The following is a 20055-nucleotide window of genomic DNA, read 5'->3' as shown; positions in this document are numbered from 1 at the left end:
TGTGACATGCTGAAACATCAGATGAAGACAAATAATACCCATCAAAATAAAACAGAGGTCAGTTGTGATTTTCAGTTTGGTGGATTTTTTTGTATGTTTGGGGTTTTTTGTTTTTCTGATATCTGGAGAGTAAAAGACTGATTCATAGCTCCTCTGCAACTGATTCATGGCTCTCTCTGGATAGCTGTAGTACAACCATCAAAATAATGTACTGACAAAAAGCTTGTGAATGACAAGTCTATTTTGTCTTGCTTGGAAAAAGAGCGACTGCATACATATAGCGTGATGCTAATATCTGTGAAGTTTGCTTTAACATTTCCACTAAAAATACCCTTTTTTTCCTAACCATGCAAGTGGGATTCCTAATCTCTCTTTAGAATTCAAAAACACTAAATACTGGCTCATTCAGTCCAGTTGAGCTATGAGGATACATTATGAGCTAAGTTATAGGCATAAGTTATGAGGTATGAGGGCTGCAAAGGGGAAGACACAAAGGTGGATTCCTTCCTTCTTTGCATTTCTGATCCTGTGGCTGGCCAGGGACCTGTATGGCCCTGCATATATTCAGAGCAGCCTTGGGTGCGCTAAAGTGGTTTCAACTGCATTGTGCACAAAGGAACCATTCTAACATCAGCAGATCCTCAGTTTACATAGGTACCCCAGCTATAGCCCCTTTCTCCTTGAAATGTCTCTTTCATCAGAGGCCAGGACTGGGAATGATACAAAACTGTACAACCCAAGGGTGTTGCCTTCTCGTAGCTGTCATTTTTATAGCACCATTTCAACAATAACAATCTGGGCTTAAATTTCTAACAGTTGAGTTAAAAAAAAAAATCTTGTTTAGCTCTGTGTTAAATTTCTATTTTGAAAATGTGCCACACCCAAAATGTTTTGTTAAGTTCTGGTTCTGCTTAGCAGTCCCTTGACTCACCCATTCTGAGTACATAGCTTTCTTTTTGTAATTTATATACTGAATGCTAGTTTTCACATGGGGAAGATTGCAATACTGTGTAAATATACTGTCCTGAAAAGAGAGAAAGAGGGCAAGTGGGTAACAGAGCAGGAGAGCTGCAGAGAATGCCTGCATGGAACTACAGACAGCCTTTCTTTCCTAATATATAGATTAAGAACATTATTGCATTACCAGTGAACTTGGTATGAACCCCTTTTAATTTTCTATTGTGCTCAATGAATGAAACTGAGAAATGTGATGATTTCCTAGTGAAGATCTTGGAAACTATTGTATTTCTGGATTCATCTGTAGTCTGTTTGCATTGGGTAAGGTTGGGAGGGTATTTGACAATTTCACAAAGTAGCGCTCTTGCAGTATATTTTATATCCCAAGAAAATGAAATGTCTCCTCTATGATATATGCATATATAATTGATTACCCTATTTAATCCTGAGTCTGTTTTCAAGTCTAAAATTTACTGTCCATATCATGTCTATCTATCTCCTTCAAGTAACTCAAGGAAACAAATTCTGAATAGGTTATTCATATCTATATTAATTCTAATTTGACCCATTAGATCCAAAGTTGAGGTGTTGGTGATCCTTAGTGAAACAGATTTTTGGATAGTTTAACCTCCAGGATCACTAACATGGCAATATTAAACCTTTGTTGTGATCCCATCTTCCTCTCATGAGCTATCAAAACCATATCATATCCAAGCAATGACAGAGCTCAGCTGCCTGAAATGGGAAAATCTTTCTTACATCACAGGTAGTATGGCTCTTTGCAGAATAATTGGAGCTCAACTGTGGTATAATTTAATACTGCCTCCACATCTTAATTGCCCTTTAGTTCTGTTTCCTTTAGCAATTAAATTTCTGCTATGATTGAACAACGTTTGACATTTTAGTCTCTGATCATTGCAGCCATTCATAAGAGAGGGGACAAATTTCCTTTTTTTATGGGGGAAAATATTTCTTTGCAAAGATAAGAGACAGCGCAAGATAAGTGACCCATGTATCGAATTGTAATATTTTCCTGTTCTTGAATGAAAAATGATCAAAGAATGTCTGATATTAAACCTAGATAGTTTAATTATTTCATTGGCTATTCCATATACATGAAACAGTTATTTAGTTTATTATATCATATGGGAGTAGTATTCAGAACATACACTGAATAAGATAGAAGCATATGCCAGGAAATTTCCCTTTTACCAGTTCTGTTTTAAAACCTTGGATACCTAGTTCCAAATCTGAATGTTTGGATTGGCATTTGGGGGTTTAAACCATGCATTTAGGCATCTACACAGTGATTCATGTTTTCAAATGCAAAATTATCTCCTTTCATCACTCTCAATATTTATTCTTTCTATAACACTGTAAAAGTAGATGAGTGGAATACCTTATTCAGCATACTTCACAAATTTAGCAGTGACATTGCAGAGATACATTCCCTTTCATCAAGAGCATTAGATTGGTTAAGTGGACTTAAACAGGGACCTACAATTGTTGCTTCAAGTCAGCTATATGAAAGAAAAAGAGGAGTACTTCAGAAAAATGATAAACAGATATAGGAAAATGGATGTAAATTTCCTAACAACCCACTCCCACAACAACAACAAAAAAAAGGGTAAAATAAAATAAAGTTTCAAATGAAAAACCCATGCATTTGTTTTCTGGCCAAAACAGAGTCTGAAAACACCCATTTACTGTGCCCTAGCTTACTGAGCAGTATACAGTTTTTACACAGGCATCTACACATCCAGGTATTACAGTGCAGTAATGTTGTGTGTGAACTGCCTTGGGACTAAAGTTAGTCTCAAGTCAGTCCACACACACAGGGTGACTGCACAGTAAGGCAACTACACATGTCTTACTGCGCAGTAACTGCTCGGGTGTAAATTTGTTACCTGTATTATGCAGGTATGCCCAAGCCAGTGTAAATTGCTATAGTTACTGCACAGTATGGGTGCACACATGTAGGCATATGCCTGTACTCTGCAGTGATTTACAGTTACTGCACAGTAACCTAAATTACTGTGCAGTAACTGTACACATGTAGACACGCCCCTAGAGTATTCTAATAGGGTTTGGCAAATATAAACAGGAGATGGCTCTTACAGAGCCCCCATACTTTATGCACATTTCTTCTGTTATGCTATACATCATTCATTACATTACACATATTTAAATATATCAGATGCAAACAGCAGAATATATTTGAACAGAAGTTTACTCTTTACTTATCAAGCAAGAACTAAGTACATCTACCTTTCCCAATGGATGGCATTAGTGTAATGTAATATCCCTGTAGTGTTTTGGGGGCACAAACTTTTGGATTGGGTACAAGGAATCCTGCCCACAGGATAAGTGTGGGTGGTGCCATGTTTGAAACACCTGTGTGGAGCCATGTTTGAAGGTTCAGGACACATTACTTTACAGTTAGGGCTGCCAGGCTCTGGAATGGACTCCCAAGGGAGGTGGTGCTCTCTCCTACCATGGGGGTCTTCAAGAGGAGGCTGGACAGATATTTGGCTGGGGTGTTATGACCCCAGCACTCATTTCTGCTGTGGTTAGGGGGTCAGACTTGATGATCTGTTTAGGTCCCTTCCAGCCCTAAGCACTATGAAACTATTAAACCTATAGCCAAGGCCAGTTTCAGACTTGTTGTGGTCCAGAGCAGAGGTTAAAGTGTGCATCTCTCTGACTTATACTGATAATCTGTAGATATGATTCATCTTATCCTGTTGAAGCTGCCTATGATCTGGGGCTCAGGGACTGCACTCCTTTTTCACTTCTAAAGCAGGCTGTCTTGGATGTCTTTCCCACATATGGTAGCATATTGTACCTGGAATATATGTGGGCTTCCATATCATAATGTGCCTTGGATGGGGATCTTTGATTGTCTGTATATTTTATGGTTTGAAAATGTGGAGAGAGACTTGAATTTACATTATCTGGATCAAATTTCCTATTTGTGATTACTACTATTAAAATGTTATGGATTCCAATTCTTATTTTTCCATCTGTGAATCTTAAGCCATCTTTTTTAAGCAAGCAGACAAAAAACCAACTATAACAATACTGAAAACAGGATTCATATAATATTGTCATATTCTTTTGCAAATAAAAAATGATGTCTTACAGAATAATCATAAATATGTAAAATACTAATGACATTATCCTAAGTTTTTGTTGAGAAGAAAGAACAGAGCAGATTGGAACAAATGGGTTTTGAAAGGAGGAAATTTGCAGGCTATTTTCAGAGACACTCACATTGATTTGAATAGAAATCAGCAGAGGACCCTCAAAGAAAGAAATATATTTAAACTATTCAATCTTCAAAGTCTAGAAATCTCTCGAGTAAATGCTTTATAATGCATGGTGTAGTGATGAGGCAAATTTACATGGTCATTAACTGCTTCAGACAACTAGGTAAAAATGAAGAAGACAAAAAGAGGATTCCATGTATATTCTGATTGGAAACAATCCCCTCTGAAGATTAAAAACAAGGTTTTTCTATTGTCCTTCCTTTTGAACCAGTAATTTCTCAAGTACAATATTGTTTTTATATCAGTAGCTATGGAAACACACTGTCCACTTAATTATGCTTCACATTGCACTTAAATAGCTGCCCAACACATCTCATGAAGTATTGTTTCTGGAAGTAGAATCGTGTAGTGGTGATTTCTTAAATGGGGGAGGGTGGGTGCATTATAAAGAGCCCAACATCTTAGAAGTTAATGTTGCAAAGGCTCCAATTACTTCAAGCCAAGGAGGAACTTAATTTTCAGTTGAGATCTTCTGTTTCCATTGTACTCCTATAACATAGGGTGAAGATTATGTGGTGATTTCATTTATATTTTAAAAACTGGAGGTGAGTTATTGAATTAAACAAGAAAATGAAAAATATAATCATTATAATAGCCTTCCTATTGTATATTTTGTTATTCAGTTTATTTTAGATTCCCTAGTTTCCAGTTTTCACTGTTGCAGATTTTATGTTGACTCTCTATAGCTGCATCATTAAAGATGTTAGGGGAAACTTAAGATTGGGATAGGAAAGGTTTCCATAAACAGGCACTGTGGGGGGCAGTTAGAACTTTAGAGCTTAACTGGTCATTTCTACTCAAATTATCAGTAGTTAAATAGTTAACAAAGTTGACATTTAAACAACCATCTTTAGATTCCAGTGACATGACTGCCTTTCTTGTTGGCAACCAGCACCTACAGTGCTATTCTCAGAATATATTATTTTGCTTGAAAGCACATCAATGCCACTACGGAGGGCAGCAGCAAAAGAAGTGATAATATGGTCTTCTTACACAGGTTCTTGCTAATGAAATAGCAGAACATACAGGACCACTTGCTAACGTTCTCCTTTGTGAATTTTATTCTGTCATTACCTTGACATTTTTTAGACTGAGCGTTGGTATAGACTATTAACCTGCGTGGTGAGCTTGAGTGATGCAACTTCATTGTGGATACAGAATGCAGAAAGGTGTGAAAAACTGAAATGAAAAGGCTGTTCAGAATAAGTAGCTTACTAAGGTAGCTTTAAATTTGGTGTTTGTGGAAGTGCAGTAGGTCAAACAGCTATTATGTAGTGGGAACTAAGTAGAATTCTGTTTTCCATTTCATTAAATTTTCATCTGTCATCTAAAAATTTTCATCTGTCTAAAAATAAGGTGCAATTTTGTAAAATCAAATTGAAAAAATAAGTTGAAACAAAAGAAGACAAAAAGGCAAGCTTATAAGAAATGTAACACTTGCAGCCCTCGCTACTGACATGTTGGACTTTTGAATATGACAATACAATGAAACGAACGCTGTCACTGTAACTATGTACTGACACTGGAAGCTGCGAAACTTGTAAAAAGAAACTATAATGTAGTATTTTAAGCTAAATAGAGCTTTGTATATATGGATCAATCCAATTTAATTTCCTCCCCCACACAACTATGCAGCTACTGGCATAGCCCATACTCAGCTTAAAGCACCTTGGTTGTTCAGGTAACATAAAGAGCATGTTTAGAACCTCTACTATTGCAAAACTGAACCAGTCAAACCAGCAAGCTATTTCATTCTCAGATTCTGAGTAAGAGCCAGTGTAATAGGCAATATACAACAGCTGATTTGGTAGAGACCACCACACATCAGGTGCAAACACCTATACAGACCACACTATACAATGCACCACACTATACAGACCCCAGCTGGGGGGCCAGCATGGGGCTCTATCCAGCCTTCCCCAACACAGGCACCTTGCCCCAGCTGACAGGCAAAGGACTGGCAAGGGGCAGGATTGGGGCATTAACAGCCTGGCAAGACTGGGAAGTGTGCAGGAGCAACCCCCTTGGCCAGTGCAAGCATCGGCTTGCCTTGGCCAACTCATGAGTGCATGTGTATTCTGTCCAATAATAGTCCAATCCATGCATCTTAAAGTAAGCTGCGCAGATTGAATCGATTCCGCCTCAGGCTTTTTTGACTGTCTGTATTAAGCTTTTGTGAAGAGAAATTGATCATTTCCATTGCCGTTATTTGAGAACTTTTCATTGTATTCTCATATAGATGGACTATGATCTTCTTTTTAGAATACTTTGAAAATGTTCCTATTATAGAAGTTTTATGGATAAGGTGAAGTGATGGAACAAGAGTTCTTTGGTTTTTAATCCCAGTCTAGACCTTTGTTTTCTGTGTTACCAAGAACTCCTGCAATGTCAGTTCTGATTAGGACCCTAATCTTCTAATCAGATCCATGCTGGTGGATCCTGGCACCAGTGCTAATCAAAACTGGCTGCCATGGGACCCCATCAAGTATAAGGGGCTAGCTGTGTGGATTTGATTACACTATTTTAATTGACTGATCACATCATTTTTTAAAGGACGTGAATAGGTGATAAAATGCCTACCAGAGCTGAAGCCAAAGGTACCTTGACATTTTTGGCCAGCCAAAGGATGCTGATAACATATTTCACTTAAGTTCAGCAACATGTTTGTATATTTTATTTCCTTAGCCTGAAAAGGAAAATTTAAATAATTTAGTTCCTTAGTCAGTTTTGAAAATATAAGTACTGTATATTGGCTTTGCAGTTAGATCTAGCAACCGTCTAGTTTGAATCAGATACTTGCCAAATACTTTTTGCTCTTTGTAATGTCAAGGTAACAATCTGAAACTACTCTTTTCTGCTATTCTTTTTTCCCCTTTTACTTATCATTGTATCCTTCAGTGGGACCTTTTATCCATAAAACATCTTTGGATACAGTGTACTCCTCTGCCTCATTCTAATAAAAGCCTCTTATAGACTAAATGCTTAGGTATAACCTACAGTTGTCTACAGAACACAAACCAAATAGTGTTCAGTGATACAATGTTCTGTAATTAACACACACCCAAATTATAGTTTTTATGTCAAATGCTTTACAGTTTTATCACCTCGAGCAATATCTTACAGCTGTCAGGAGTGATTTATGCAATAACGCCTTAAACTCTGAAACGAACCCCTCAAAGCTGTCAAACATATCCCCGGCAAATAACTTCACTAAAATAAAAATTGATAGTCCACATAAACAATATCTTACACATACAACAACCTTCACACACCTCTACCACAGTTTCTACATCTAGATAACAAGTAGTGGAAAGGTAGTTGTGAAGCAGATAGTAAGGAACATGCTAACAGACTGTTAGGAACTCAGAATATAATTTATTAATTAAAGAGCTGCTGATGCCCAACAGGCAAAATGCTACTTGTGGCTTTTGCATTTATCTACTTTAGGTTTGTTATTAATAAGGACATTTTCATTTAAATGGAAGTTGGGGCCCAGTTGTAAAGGCTTTATTCTTGTAAACAGTTCCAGTGATTTTTTATGGAATTTCTCTCATTAGCCAGGGATACAGGATAGACTCTCTTTAGTTTTTTGAGTCAGTCTACTCCTAGCAGTTCCTCAAAGTCATAATCTTTGTGGTGAGCTTGTAATTGCCTGTTATGGAATGGGTTGTAAAGTAACAAGACTTTGTAAATACAGACATCATTTTTAAATGTCTTTATTTACCAAAGGAACTTAAAGAAAATATTTGCCATTTCTGTAAAATTGTTTCTTATAAGAATACCTTTTGAAGTGTAACTAAGACTTTTAGCAACACATTTTTCAAAGGTTTTGAGTATCAGGGTCAATGACAAAAATCTTCTCACCTACTGAACACTGCTATCATTCTCAAATCATGTAATCGTGATCCACTATCATCTATGTATAATATATGCTTTAGTCTAGAGTAGTGGTTCTCAACTTCTTTAGACTTGAGGAACCCTGGAGAGACTCGAGGCCCCCCTGAGAAAATGCCAGCTCTTAGTTTTCACTCTTTTTTGGACTACAGAAAAAAAATACAGCAGTCTTTCTGTTGCGAATAACTCAGAAAAATCACAACTATGGATTTCAAATTGAAATCTCAGCTCTGGGTTTATCTTGCGAAGCATGTTTTCAGACCTAACAGTGATAACATTGTGGAGCACTGTAGCACCCTCAAAGGATCTCAAGGCACTCCAGAGTGCTGCAAAACCCTAGCTGAGAATCAGTGCTCTAGAGCAAAGGTGGGTAAAATATGGCCTGCAAGTCAGATCCAGCTCGCTAGGCCATTCTGTCCAGCCTGCGGGGACCCAAAAATTTTGAAAATTTATATTGATCTGTTCCTGGTTGCCTGTCAAACATGAACAACATGTGCCCCTGGAGGCTGGGTGGCATGGCAACCACCCGCAGGTGGTGGCAACAGCGAGCAGGGAGCTCCCGCAGGCAGCCACACTGGTGTCAGTGTGGGGGCGGGGGGGGACAAGCACCAACCAGACACTGCTGGCACCCCCTATGTGTTGCCAATGCTGTTAAAGATGGCAGTGAACAGGGGCAGTAGGACCCAGGGGAAGCCAGCATGGCCCAGAAGGAAGCTTGGCCAGGCCCCGCCTCACCCCCATCCCCCTCCCACCCCTGCCTCCACAACTGGAAGCTTCTGCCTGCTGCAGCTTTTACTGCTTCCCTGCCTGCCTACTGGCCCCAGCCCTGCTTTCCTACCCCACTCCAGCACCACGTGCCCTCAGGCTGCATCAGCGGACCATGGAAGCATGGAGGCCTGTGCTGGTACCCCAGGGCCAGGTATGGGAGTGTGTGTGTGCATGCATGTATGCACAATGAAGGAGGGGGAGAGAGAGACAGAGAGCAATGAAGGAGGGAGAGACTGTGTGTGCATGTGTGCATACATGCATGTGTGTGCAGTGAAGGAGGGAGGGAGCATTTCTGTTTGTGTGTGTGTGTGTGTTTATAGGGTGAGTCTCAGATGCACACCCCACCATACACATGCACCCACACCCCCCTCACAGTGCCATATATACAGATGCCCACACCCACCTCCTCACACACCCCAGCCACCCTACCCCCACAAACACCATATTCACCCACACCCCACATACCACACACACACCCATATGCTCCCTCACCCCACCCCCTCCACTCCCACATCTATCCACTTCCCCACAACACCCCCCTTACACACATGCACCTTCCCCCACACCCCTCCACAAACCTATACCCACCCCCAACCCCCACAATATACAAGAGTCAGACTTCATTTGAAGCTATTGAGCAATAACCTCTATGTACACTACACAAACACATGTAAATCAGGGGAAAAATATTTTTTGAAATCAAATTAATGAATGTGGTAGATGTTCAATTTTTAGAACATAATTTGATATTTTTCTTGTTCTGAGATGGCAAAACCCTTTGCTGAAAGGAACATTTATGGGGGCAAGGAGAGGGACTTCTGGTGGCAAATGTCAGGGGTGAGCACTGTAGAGCAGGACGTTCAGTCACAAGATAGCAACCAGTGGGTGGGACACGTGTCAAGGGGCGGGGTTATCTATGCAAACCTCAATAGTTTGCCAAAACTCAGTAAGTGGCCCTCTGCCCAAAATAATTGCCCGCCCATTCTCTAGATGGTCTACTCTACACATAATGGTATGATTCATATACCAGATGTAAGGAACTATGTAATAGAATGACTTATTATGTTTTTAGCCACTGCAGTTTTTAATCCACTATTCCGGAGCTTACTTTAACATGCAGAATCCTTGTGTAGTTTAAGCAGTAAACATTTTTCTCAAAATCTATCTGCTATATAAATGTTTCACTCCTTCACCGCATGTGTAATATTTTCCTAAACTTGCACTGACTTGACATATATTATACAGTCTTGCATCATTTACAGATGTAAAGTAAAAAATCTTGCTAAAAAAGTAGATTTCATGTAAATGGACACTGGAGGATACTAGCTTACCAATGAAGTGTACAGCATATGTGTCCTGTGCTAGAAAATTCTGGAATATTGGGCTTTACAACTGTAACACCTTATGTGTAAAATAACAATGTTCAGGGTAATCTTTGGAAGGCTTTAACATTGCACTAGCTATCTATTTCCTCTCCTTCTGATGTTTGCCTAAAGCAGAACAGTTCAATTGTTTATAAACATTATGTGAACTATGTATTAGTAGTCACAGAATAATATTAAGTATATTAACATTCTAAATTTTAATTTCATGAAACACCATTACTATTTTGGATTTTTTAATATTTTCACATTTTTCTTACAGAGAAGTGTTGCACATAAGATGGAATGAACACAAAACAGTATATAGGCATAATAAATAAACACACAATTAAGTCATTATAAATTTATGTTTTCCTGTGTTCTAGGTTGCAGCCACATGTTCAATTTAAGGCATGATACAAATAAGCCACAGGTTATTTCACATTATATAATAATATACAATAAAAATCTATAATGTGGACATAACTTTGTGGCTCATTTACTGCATTATCAGGCTTTAAACTGAGTTGCACACATGACTGAGTTACTATTTACAGCACGATTAACTGGTTAATTGTGTTTTCAATGTAACACATGTTGGGGGCGCTATGGACAGCCCAATCCAACTTTTTCCTGCATCCAAACTTTGGACTGAATTTAGTGGATGTTGGGGATTCGTATTTTAGGAATACAGGATTGGGCCCCAAATAATTATTATATGCATCACAAGCAGGTCCAGGGAGGTGATCCTTCCTCTCTATGTGGCACTGGTCAGGCTGCAGTTGGAGTACTGTGACCAGTTCTGGGCGCCACACTTGAAGAGGGATGTCACTAATCTTGAGAGGGTCCAGAGGAGGGCCACTTGCATGGCCAGGGGGCAGCAGGCCAGGCTCTATGAAGATAAACTAAAGGGCCTGAATCCATTCAGCCTCCACAAGAGAAGACTGAGAGGGGATCTGGTGGCCATCTATAAACTCACCAGGGGGGACCAGCGGAAAATAGGTGAGGCTCTGTTCCTCTGGGCACCACTTGGGATAACAAGGAATAACGGCCACAAATTGATTGAGAGCAGGTTCAGGCTTGATATTAGGAGGCATTACTTTATGGTTAGGGCTGCCAAGCTCTGGAATGGGCTCCCAAGGGAGGTGGTGGTCTCCCCTACCTTGGGGGGTCTTCAAAAGGAGGTTGGATAGATATCTGGCTGGGGTATTATAATCCCAGCATATGTTCCTGCCCAGGGCAGGGGGTCAGACTTGATGATCTGTTCAGGTCCCTTCTGACCCTAGAAACTATGAAACTATAAAGTAGGGAGCACATACTGCCATCAATTTTAAGAAGTCTCCACTGAAATCAATTGAACAGCACCATCCATTTTCAAAAGGACAGATCCTTTTGGGGTGAGTAGTAATCTTACTCAAATGAGTATAAATTCTAAGTTCTGAAAGACTACTTGTAAAAGTAAAGCTAGCCTTGTGTCCGAGGGTTTGCAATAACATACCCTAAAATTATCATAATATGCACTTAAATTATACGTTCCAAATGGAAAATAAATTATAGAAGGTATAACAAAAGAAAATAAACAGTTACTGTGGTGATGACATGCTTTTATGTCTTATAATAAGTAACACTGATTCATTCTGAATATCAGAAATATTTTTAAAAGACATCTAACAGATAAACAGTAATACCATTCCCCATCTCCATTATTTCTGAAAAGTGAAAAAAAGGAAAATTGGAAGCAATTGGATACTGAAGCCTACACTTCAAGCTGTTGTCTGTTGTCTGAAAGTTAGTGAGGTTGGGTTGTATTTGTACTGTTCTCTTTATTTCACATGCAAATTACCACATGCAGATTACAAATATATGCAAAGATATGCAGGGAGAGATCATCAAGAAAATTAGTGGAGTAAAGCAGGTCTACACCAGCTGTGATTCTCAACCAAGATCTTAACTTCTGTATAGCAAAGCTGCATTCTGGTTTTGGTTTAGGACTATCCCAACGGGTAAGATTTTATCCTTAAAATATTACTAGTAAAGAGAGAGCTCCTGACCCATTCCCCCTACCCCCCTTTCAGTGACATAAATACAAGAATGATTTTAGGTGTCATTCTAGAATAACAGAATAACCTAGAACAGAATATGACTCTTTGACTTTAAACCTGGAAAGCCTCTGTTACTGCAATTCTGAAACTAATACAAATAGCATTCTGTCTTTTTTCCAAAAGTAAATTAAGCTCAACACTTGAATATAACTTTCATTTGTTTTCTCTGAATCTATACAGATTTCTCTGAATCCATATACAAATATATGCATCATTCAGATAGTTTGAAGATAGACATTCTTTTAAATAACTGAGTAATAAAACATTTCTTAACTGTAAATCATAAGCATTTAGTTTTTCTGATAGTCCCATCTAGCAATATTGTTTTCAGAAAACATAGACATTAATTTTATACTTTTAGCCACACAATAAAACAGCTCTGCTATTATGTTTTCCCCTACCAAATGCCAGTAATAATAGCAAAATGATACTATATGCTTTTTCTTGGGAAGGCAAAAAAATTGAAATCTCTTATGTTGCTGGCACCCGAAATCTTCCCTTTATGGTAAAATTATTTTGATTCAGAGACAGATAGTCAGAATTTGCAGCAGCTCAGCTAGGGGAAAGTCTGGTCCTTTTTAGGTTAATATTTTCATAATACGGTTTCTAACAGTAGCAGAATTTGCCCCTTGTTAACTCAATATCTACCCAGTAAAATATCCCATTTAACCGAGACACTCCTCTGGATGACTGAAGGTAACAGTGTCTAGCCCCATAGAACTCCCATGCAGTTGCTAACTTTCACAATATAGAATGATCCATGAAAAGTAAGAATGAGCCCATGTCTCCTGTCACTTACAATGAGTTTTACATTAATGTAATTCTTTTCACTTTATGGAATTAGAGATTTCCTCCTGATTTATGCCAGTTGAAGTGAAAAGAGAATTTGGTCCATTATATTTTGCACAGTGATCATATATACATGACAATTTTACCAATTTCCAAGTAAATAAAGGTATATGTGGTAAAAACACAACTTTGACACAAACTCTCAGCTGGTGTAAATCAATGCATTTCCAACAAAGTCAGCAGAATCACACTAGTTTACATCAGCTAAGGATCTGACTTATACTGCCCAACAAATGTCTTTAGAAATCTATTTAAAAGCCATGTGGACACTCAGCCACATTAAATATCTTGTAAATGAAGAGACTTTACCATTTTTGTGATAATAAGTAACTTCCACTTTCCTCTCCTCTGACCCCAGCAGTGCCTGGGCAATTTGGGCAATATGATGCCGCTTGGTTTCTGGCCCATGAAGAAAATCGCAGGTGCAGGGCTTTTGCATGACATCTGGTCTGGAGAATCCAGTCATCTCACAAAACCCATCATTGCAGTAGATGATAGCACAGTTCTGCACTCTAGCATTAGCGATGATGAAGTTTTTATCTGTAATAAAACAAAGTGATGCATTTTCAGTACTTTTTCAACATTTCATAAAGTGTTCATTGCATGGATAGGTACTAAACAATGTCTTTTGAGTGTGATTCTCTGATGTAGAGAAGATATTTAATATAGTCGATTACAGATATCAAAAGATATGTAATATAGTTAACTTGACCCAGATCATCTAAAGAAAGTTCAATAAACTTACCATACATTATACACACAGCTAGCAGGCTTTTAAGAAAATAAAGACCAATCTTCTCAGTCCTTTTACAAAGATCTTGTCAATTTTAAAACTTGTAATTCTTTTTTCAGGTTCACTGATATGTAGACTGTAGGCTCAATTCTCCAAGTGCTTTCATATGCAAAATTCTCACAAAAAAGATTGTAGAAGTTTTGCCTGTATAAGGACTCACTAAGGTCAGGTCTAAAGGGCTGTGTCCTGTACTACCAAAAGCAATGGAATTTTTTCCATTGACCTGAACGTGAGAAGGACAAGGCCCATAACCTGTTTCACTGAAACTGCTGACAAGATGTAACATGAGAGACAGGTTTTTTTATAGTGTGCTATAATCTATACTCATTGAAAGAATTGGAAGTTATGGTATTGCATAATTTCAAGAATATATTTCAAGCACATATTTAGAGAAGCCAAAGAGTGTAAGATCATGTTGGGCAAAATGTGGGTCTCAGTTTGCTCTCACCTGAGGAAAGTGTTCCAAAGTTGCATTAAAACTATTATTCACCTTGTTTCTTGTTTGTATTAGCAAAACACACTGCTTTCTTCTTAAATGTGAACCTTGTTCAGTCTTGTTATTGCAATGGACTAAATCCTCCTTCCCTGGTCCACATTCCCTTATTCCAATTGAACTAATTAGGGTTTATCATATGAATAAAGTGAGCATTGTCTGACTATGTTAGTGATGTAATTTTAAGAATTAATATTCCCACACACTAAAACATTTATGGAAAAGAACATGCATTTTATACACAACATGGTATACCTTTATTGTCTTTGGGTTACATTTGATTTTCCACAAGTATTTATTAAAATTACTTCACTGGATAGCTGATTATTCATCAGCTTTATTCTCTACACACAATGCAGCACCCTGAATTTGTACCACTTCATTTACTCGGGTAGTTGAAATAATCCTGTTGACTTCGACATGTATGCAAACAAGGGTTTTGGCATCTGGCTTTTATTTCATGCACAAGTTAAATGACTATTAAATTGGCAGTAGATACAGAGCTGCAGTAAAAACCATTGCCTAAGTACCTAAACTGAAGTTAAGGGGATGATTTTAGTGGACTGAAAAAGATGCAATAAAGACAGAACAATCCGAAGGTGCTAAAAATACTTATATTAATGCACGTGTCAAACATGCTTTTTCTACTCCAGTCCTTTTTTTGCCAGTCTTTTCAGTTGGAAGCTTTCTACACTGTCTCCTCATTATTACTGTCAGGCAATAACAAGAGTTCAAGCAAAGAAAAGCACCAAAAAAACCTTCAGTCTCCTTGACAGGTAGGAAACTACTGCATTGGGAAGGCTCCCTTTGACTAGATAAGCCACCTACCCAGAACATCTTCCTTAGGGATGCCTTGGGCTTGGATATTTTAGGCATTCTTTAAAACACACGCACACGTGCAAAGAAACAGACAACCAGCTGAAGAATTCAGGGGTGGGGACAAGTTCAGGACAGCTCTTGTCCCTTTAACAATTCCTCCGCTTAGGATTCCTCTCTTGAATCACAGCCTGGCTGTCCTGATTTATCACAAAGACCATCCAGCCCCTGTTTGCCTTCCATGCCGAGCAACAACAACAACAACCCCCCCAGTGCCCCGGCCCTGCCTGTCTGGGCCCTCGGAACAGTTTGCAGCGAGGGCAGCAGTTCGGAGGCACAGTCCGCCGCCCCTAGGATGGGGAAGGGGGGCGGGGGCCACCAGTCCTGGAAGCCGAAATCCTGCCGGCAAGGCGCTGGATTTCTTCCCTCCGGGCTTTTCTTTCCAGCCCTACAAACTTAACCCGCGCGGGGCTGCCCCAGCAGAGCCGAGCCGCGGGGCGAGGAACTCACTTTGCCCTTCGAACTTGCGGATGATGGTGCCCAGGAAGGTGTTTTGCGGGGCCACATGCCCGCGGCGAACAGGCATGTTGGTCCGGTGTGGCGCTGCGGCTCCCGGCGCACGAGGCTGCTCCAGCGCCCGCCTACGCGGCTCCGGGCGCGGCTACCCCGCGCGGCTCCCGCTCCCGCTCCCGCTCCGCCCCGCCGCAGCCATCCCCGCGCCTCCCTCCGCAGCACTCGGGGCGCGGGGCGGGGCAAGCGCGGGGCGCCCAGCCTCGCCCGCTGCCCCGCGCCAATGGCCGCGAGGAGGCGCGGCGCCGGGCTCGGCAGCTCGCCTCACTCCCGCGCGGCTCCGCGGCAACCGCGGCTGTCCCCTACGGCGGCGCGGCGCGGGGCGGGGCGGGGCGGAGCCCCCCGACGGAGCAGCTGCGACCGGGGCGAGGGCGCGGGCGAGGGCGCGGGCTGGGCGGGAGGGAGGGAGGGAAGGCCGGGGCGCTGCGGGAGCGCAAACTTCTCTCGCGCCGTGTGCCGGAGGCGGCAGGGTGCGGGGGCCGGCCCGAGCCGGCGGAGAGGGCCCTGCCGCCCCGCGGGGGGGCGCCCCTGCCGCAGCCCGCTCGTGGCGGGCCGGCCGCCCTGCGCGGAGCTGTCCGTGGTGCTGCCGCCGCCCGGCCCCCCCGGCGGGGCTCGGCCTCCCGCCGCGCCTCGGCCCACAGCAGCACCTCCCGGCGAGCCCAGGGGAAGGGACTGCTAGCTGCGGGCTGTAATCAAGGCATGGCTGGCACCTGACGCCAAAGAGGAGCCGAAGGCAGCCGCACGGTACTGACAGGGGCAGTGGCAAGAAGCAGGAAGGGCCCCTGACAAAGTCCGGGGCTGGGGGGGGGAGGGCACCTGCAAACCCTTCTCTGCCCTGAGCATATTAACCGCAGGGTGCCCGCCCTGCCACCCGCTGTCTCCCACCTGCTCTCCAGCAGCACGAGCAGGTGTTTCCTCGCTCCCCGAGACTTTTCTCAAGGGGAAGCTTTTGTCACTGCATCCTCTTCTAGACAGGTCTCATCCTGTCAGGGATCTGGATATAATTCTGGAATAAGTCCCTGGCACCTCGGTAGTGTCACTTCGTCGCTACAGGGCACAGTGAAGGGGTGAATCTGGCATTTATAGTTCTTTTTTTAACCTAGTCTATTTGCCAGACTCTATGCTAATTGGCAGGAATAGCCTTCAGCCGCCACATGCCTGTGCCATCCACCTGCATAATCAGTCTTAGTAAATGTATGATCATGGAGCATTTTACAGATAGCACTTGATGGAAAAAGAACTGAAGACTTGAAGCATCCTGCTTCGAAATTATCCCCTTAATTGTTTTTATGCATTACTTATTTACAGAAGCAAATGTCCCGATCTAAATTCAGATGCATGGATCAGAGAAATAGTAATTGCACGGGGCCAATTTGTATCATTTGGAGAAATATGACACTTCTGTGGCCTTCTGATCAGCACAAGAGCTGTAGCATTTATATGTTGTTTTCACTTGCTTTTAGTGTATTTTACATTGGCTAATGAGGCTGAAAACTGATTTTGTTTGTCTGTACAAGTGGTCATCCAGAACAAAGAAGGGTCATATACTGCCCCAAATGGGCATGCAAAGTTCTCACTGACATCAGAAGACGTATGGATAGAATGAGAGAAGCAGGCTGAATTTATTTTAATGTTTTACATGATGCCTCTCACCCTAGCATCCAGTTAGACTTTAACCACACTTCCAGTATTGCTTCAAGAAATGGTTCCTCTGTGTTTCCTTATCAGCAATAGAAAATGACTTCTTTAATAAATATGAATGATGATGAACCAAATACAGTCTCCTGAGTTTCCAAAGCATTAACTGGCTTAGCCAGCATTGTAAATCCCATTTATACTGATAAATAATATAGGGCACAAGGCTCCAGAGCTCAGCTCAGGTACAGGTCTAGTAATGGAAGATTGTAACTTTAAATCCCAATATTGTCCAGTGTTTTCATTTTCAATTTATGGAATGTTTTATATATGTGGTTGCCAGTGCAAGCAGATTGGACAGTATGACCCCTCAGCTCCTTTCCTATCCTAAATTTCTGTGTGTGTGTGTGTGTGTGTGTGTGTGTGTGTGTGTGTGTGTGTACAGAGCAAATATATGAATCTTCTTCCTCTGGTAATGCAGTCTATTAGGTTTAGGAATACTGAAATTTGAGCTGGGTATTGATTGTTCTGTTTTCTTTTCATTGAATATAGAATTAACAGTCCTACTTTTGCAGTACCTGATCAAGATAGATATCTATAGTAAAGCAAATTGACTGCTACCCAATATAAGAAAGATTGAAGAAGTGCTTGTTGGCAGGGAAAGAGCCCAGAAGGAAGTTTGGAAGTGTTGACTGCATGTTTACCTATCATCACACTGATTCATACTCTCATCATGGTCATACAGATTTTCCTAGCGGTCCATAATGCTTTTCATTCTCCACATCTGGCCAATAGTAAGAAGAACAGGAAAGGAAAACTATTCCAAAAGCAACAACTCAGATCCAATACCATAAAATAATTTACATCTGAACTGCAACGTTAAACACGCAATACTTTTGAAGTGGATAACATAAATACAGTGGCAAAAGTTGAGTTCACTATAAACATTCCCTATCTACTCTAGCTCAAGTAAAAGGCATTCCAGCTAGGGGAGTTTATACTTTAAAAGAATTGTACAAAAGCTCTGTAAGAAACCGGAATAGGTATAAATGGAACTCCTCTCATGAGCATAGATCCACTTAGCACAGGTTGGAAGACAGGGGAAGTCATCAGGGAGCTGGTCTGGCTCCCTGATTCTTTGTCTTGTTTGGCACCAGCCCTGGCCACAGCACAGATTGGAATAGCTTAGGAGCTATTTTAACCTACACCAGCAGAGGTTCCCAAGTGAACATCTGTGGTCTCCACAGGGAAATTATAGAGAGCATTTCCTAGTCTCTGGCATTGCAGCTGATTTTGAAGAGGAATTGCAACTTCTTCATTGGCATTTCAGTTATTTAATTTCAGAATCTCTCCAAAATATGTAGAGGAACATGCTCTTGGTAAATTGTTGCAATTCAGTTCAGCTGTTTATTTCAACACCTTGTTGTCTGATAAATCCATCTCTGACAGTGCCTTCTGTTCCTTACTTTAAAATGGTAATTTTGTCTAAGTGTCTAATCATCACACATTGTGTGGAAGATTGATATGAAGAAGTCGGTTTTACAACACTATCTTTATTTCTCCTTCATTGCTCCTTCTATAAGTCCAGTAAACTGATAGATAGTTCAGTAGTCTCACCTACTTTCACAGAAGTCCTACTTATGGTAAAAGACTCACCAGTTTCATAGTTTCATAGTTTCTAGGGTTGGAAGGGACCTGAGCAGATCATCTAGTCCAACCCCCTGCCATGGCAGGAAAGAGTACTGGGGTCAAATGACCCCAGCAAGATGTTCATCTAACCTCCTCTTAAACACCCCCAGGGTAGGAGCCTGCACCACTTCTCTTGGAAGTTGGTTCCAGATCCTAGCCGCCCTGACTGTGAAGTAGTGCCTCCTGATGTCTAACCTAAACCTACCCTCTGCCAGCTTGTGACCATTATTCCTGGTCACTCCTGGTGGTGCTCGGGGGAACAGTGACTCCCCCAGTGCCTGCTGGTCCCCTCTGACTAGTTTATAACAGGCCACAAGATCCCCCCTCAGCCTTCTCTTTTGGAGGCTGAACAGGTTCAGGTCCCGCAGCCTCTCTTCATAGGGCCTGCCCTGTTGTCCCCTGATCATGCGAGTGGCCCTCCTCTGGACCCTCTCTGTGCTGTCCACATCCCTCTTGAAGTGCGGCGCCCAGGACTGGACGCAATACTCCAGCTGCAGCCTGACCAGTGCCGCATAGAGGGGGAGGATCACCTCTTTGGACCTGCTCGAGATGCAGTTGTTCATTATTACTCTTCAAATTACTTATAACTTCCAATTTATGATTGACTGGATTCTACAATCCTCACTCTTGTGTAGCAGTATTCTACTTATGCAAATATTCCTTTTCATGTACATATTGGCAAAAATATAGAATCCGCATTTTTGTTTTGTTTTACAGGCTTCATTTCAGATGAGTTTCAGTTTTTATAGGAACTGGTTCTTTTATCTTTTTTTTTTCTACTTTGTATAAGGAGAAGCAT

At 41.2% G+C, this 20055-nt stretch overlaps 1 protein-coding gene across 1 annotated transcript in view; it reads right to left on the bottom strand.

Moving 5' to 3' along the window:
* Positions 1–16188, bottom strand: part of KCNH7 (potassium voltage-gated channel subfamily H member 7) — a 394806-nt gene extending 378618 nt beyond the window's left edge. The window contains exons 1-2 of the mRNA XM_090045605.1: positions 15873–16188; positions 13570–13800 (exon numbers count right to left, since the gene is read on the bottom strand). Of these exons, the coding sequence (XP_089901731.1) occupies positions 13570–13800; positions 15873–15948 (307 nt within the window). The 5' untranslated portion in view covers positions 15949–16188. The remainder of the gene's footprint in view (positions 1–13569; positions 13801–15872) is intronic.
* Positions 16189–20055: the final 3867 nt, after the last annotated feature.

This window comes from Crocodylus siamensis, chromosome 4, assembly GCF_052110815.1.
Source record: "Crocodylus siamensis isolate JL-2025a chromosome 4, ASM5211081v1, whole genome shotgun sequence".
Classification (NCBI taxonomy): domain Eukaryota; kingdom Metazoa; phylum Chordata; order Crocodylia; family Crocodylidae; genus Crocodylus; species Crocodylus siamensis.
The sequence above is the reverse complement of the archived record's forward strand: the minus strand, read 5'-3'. Positions and strand labels throughout refer to the sequence as shown.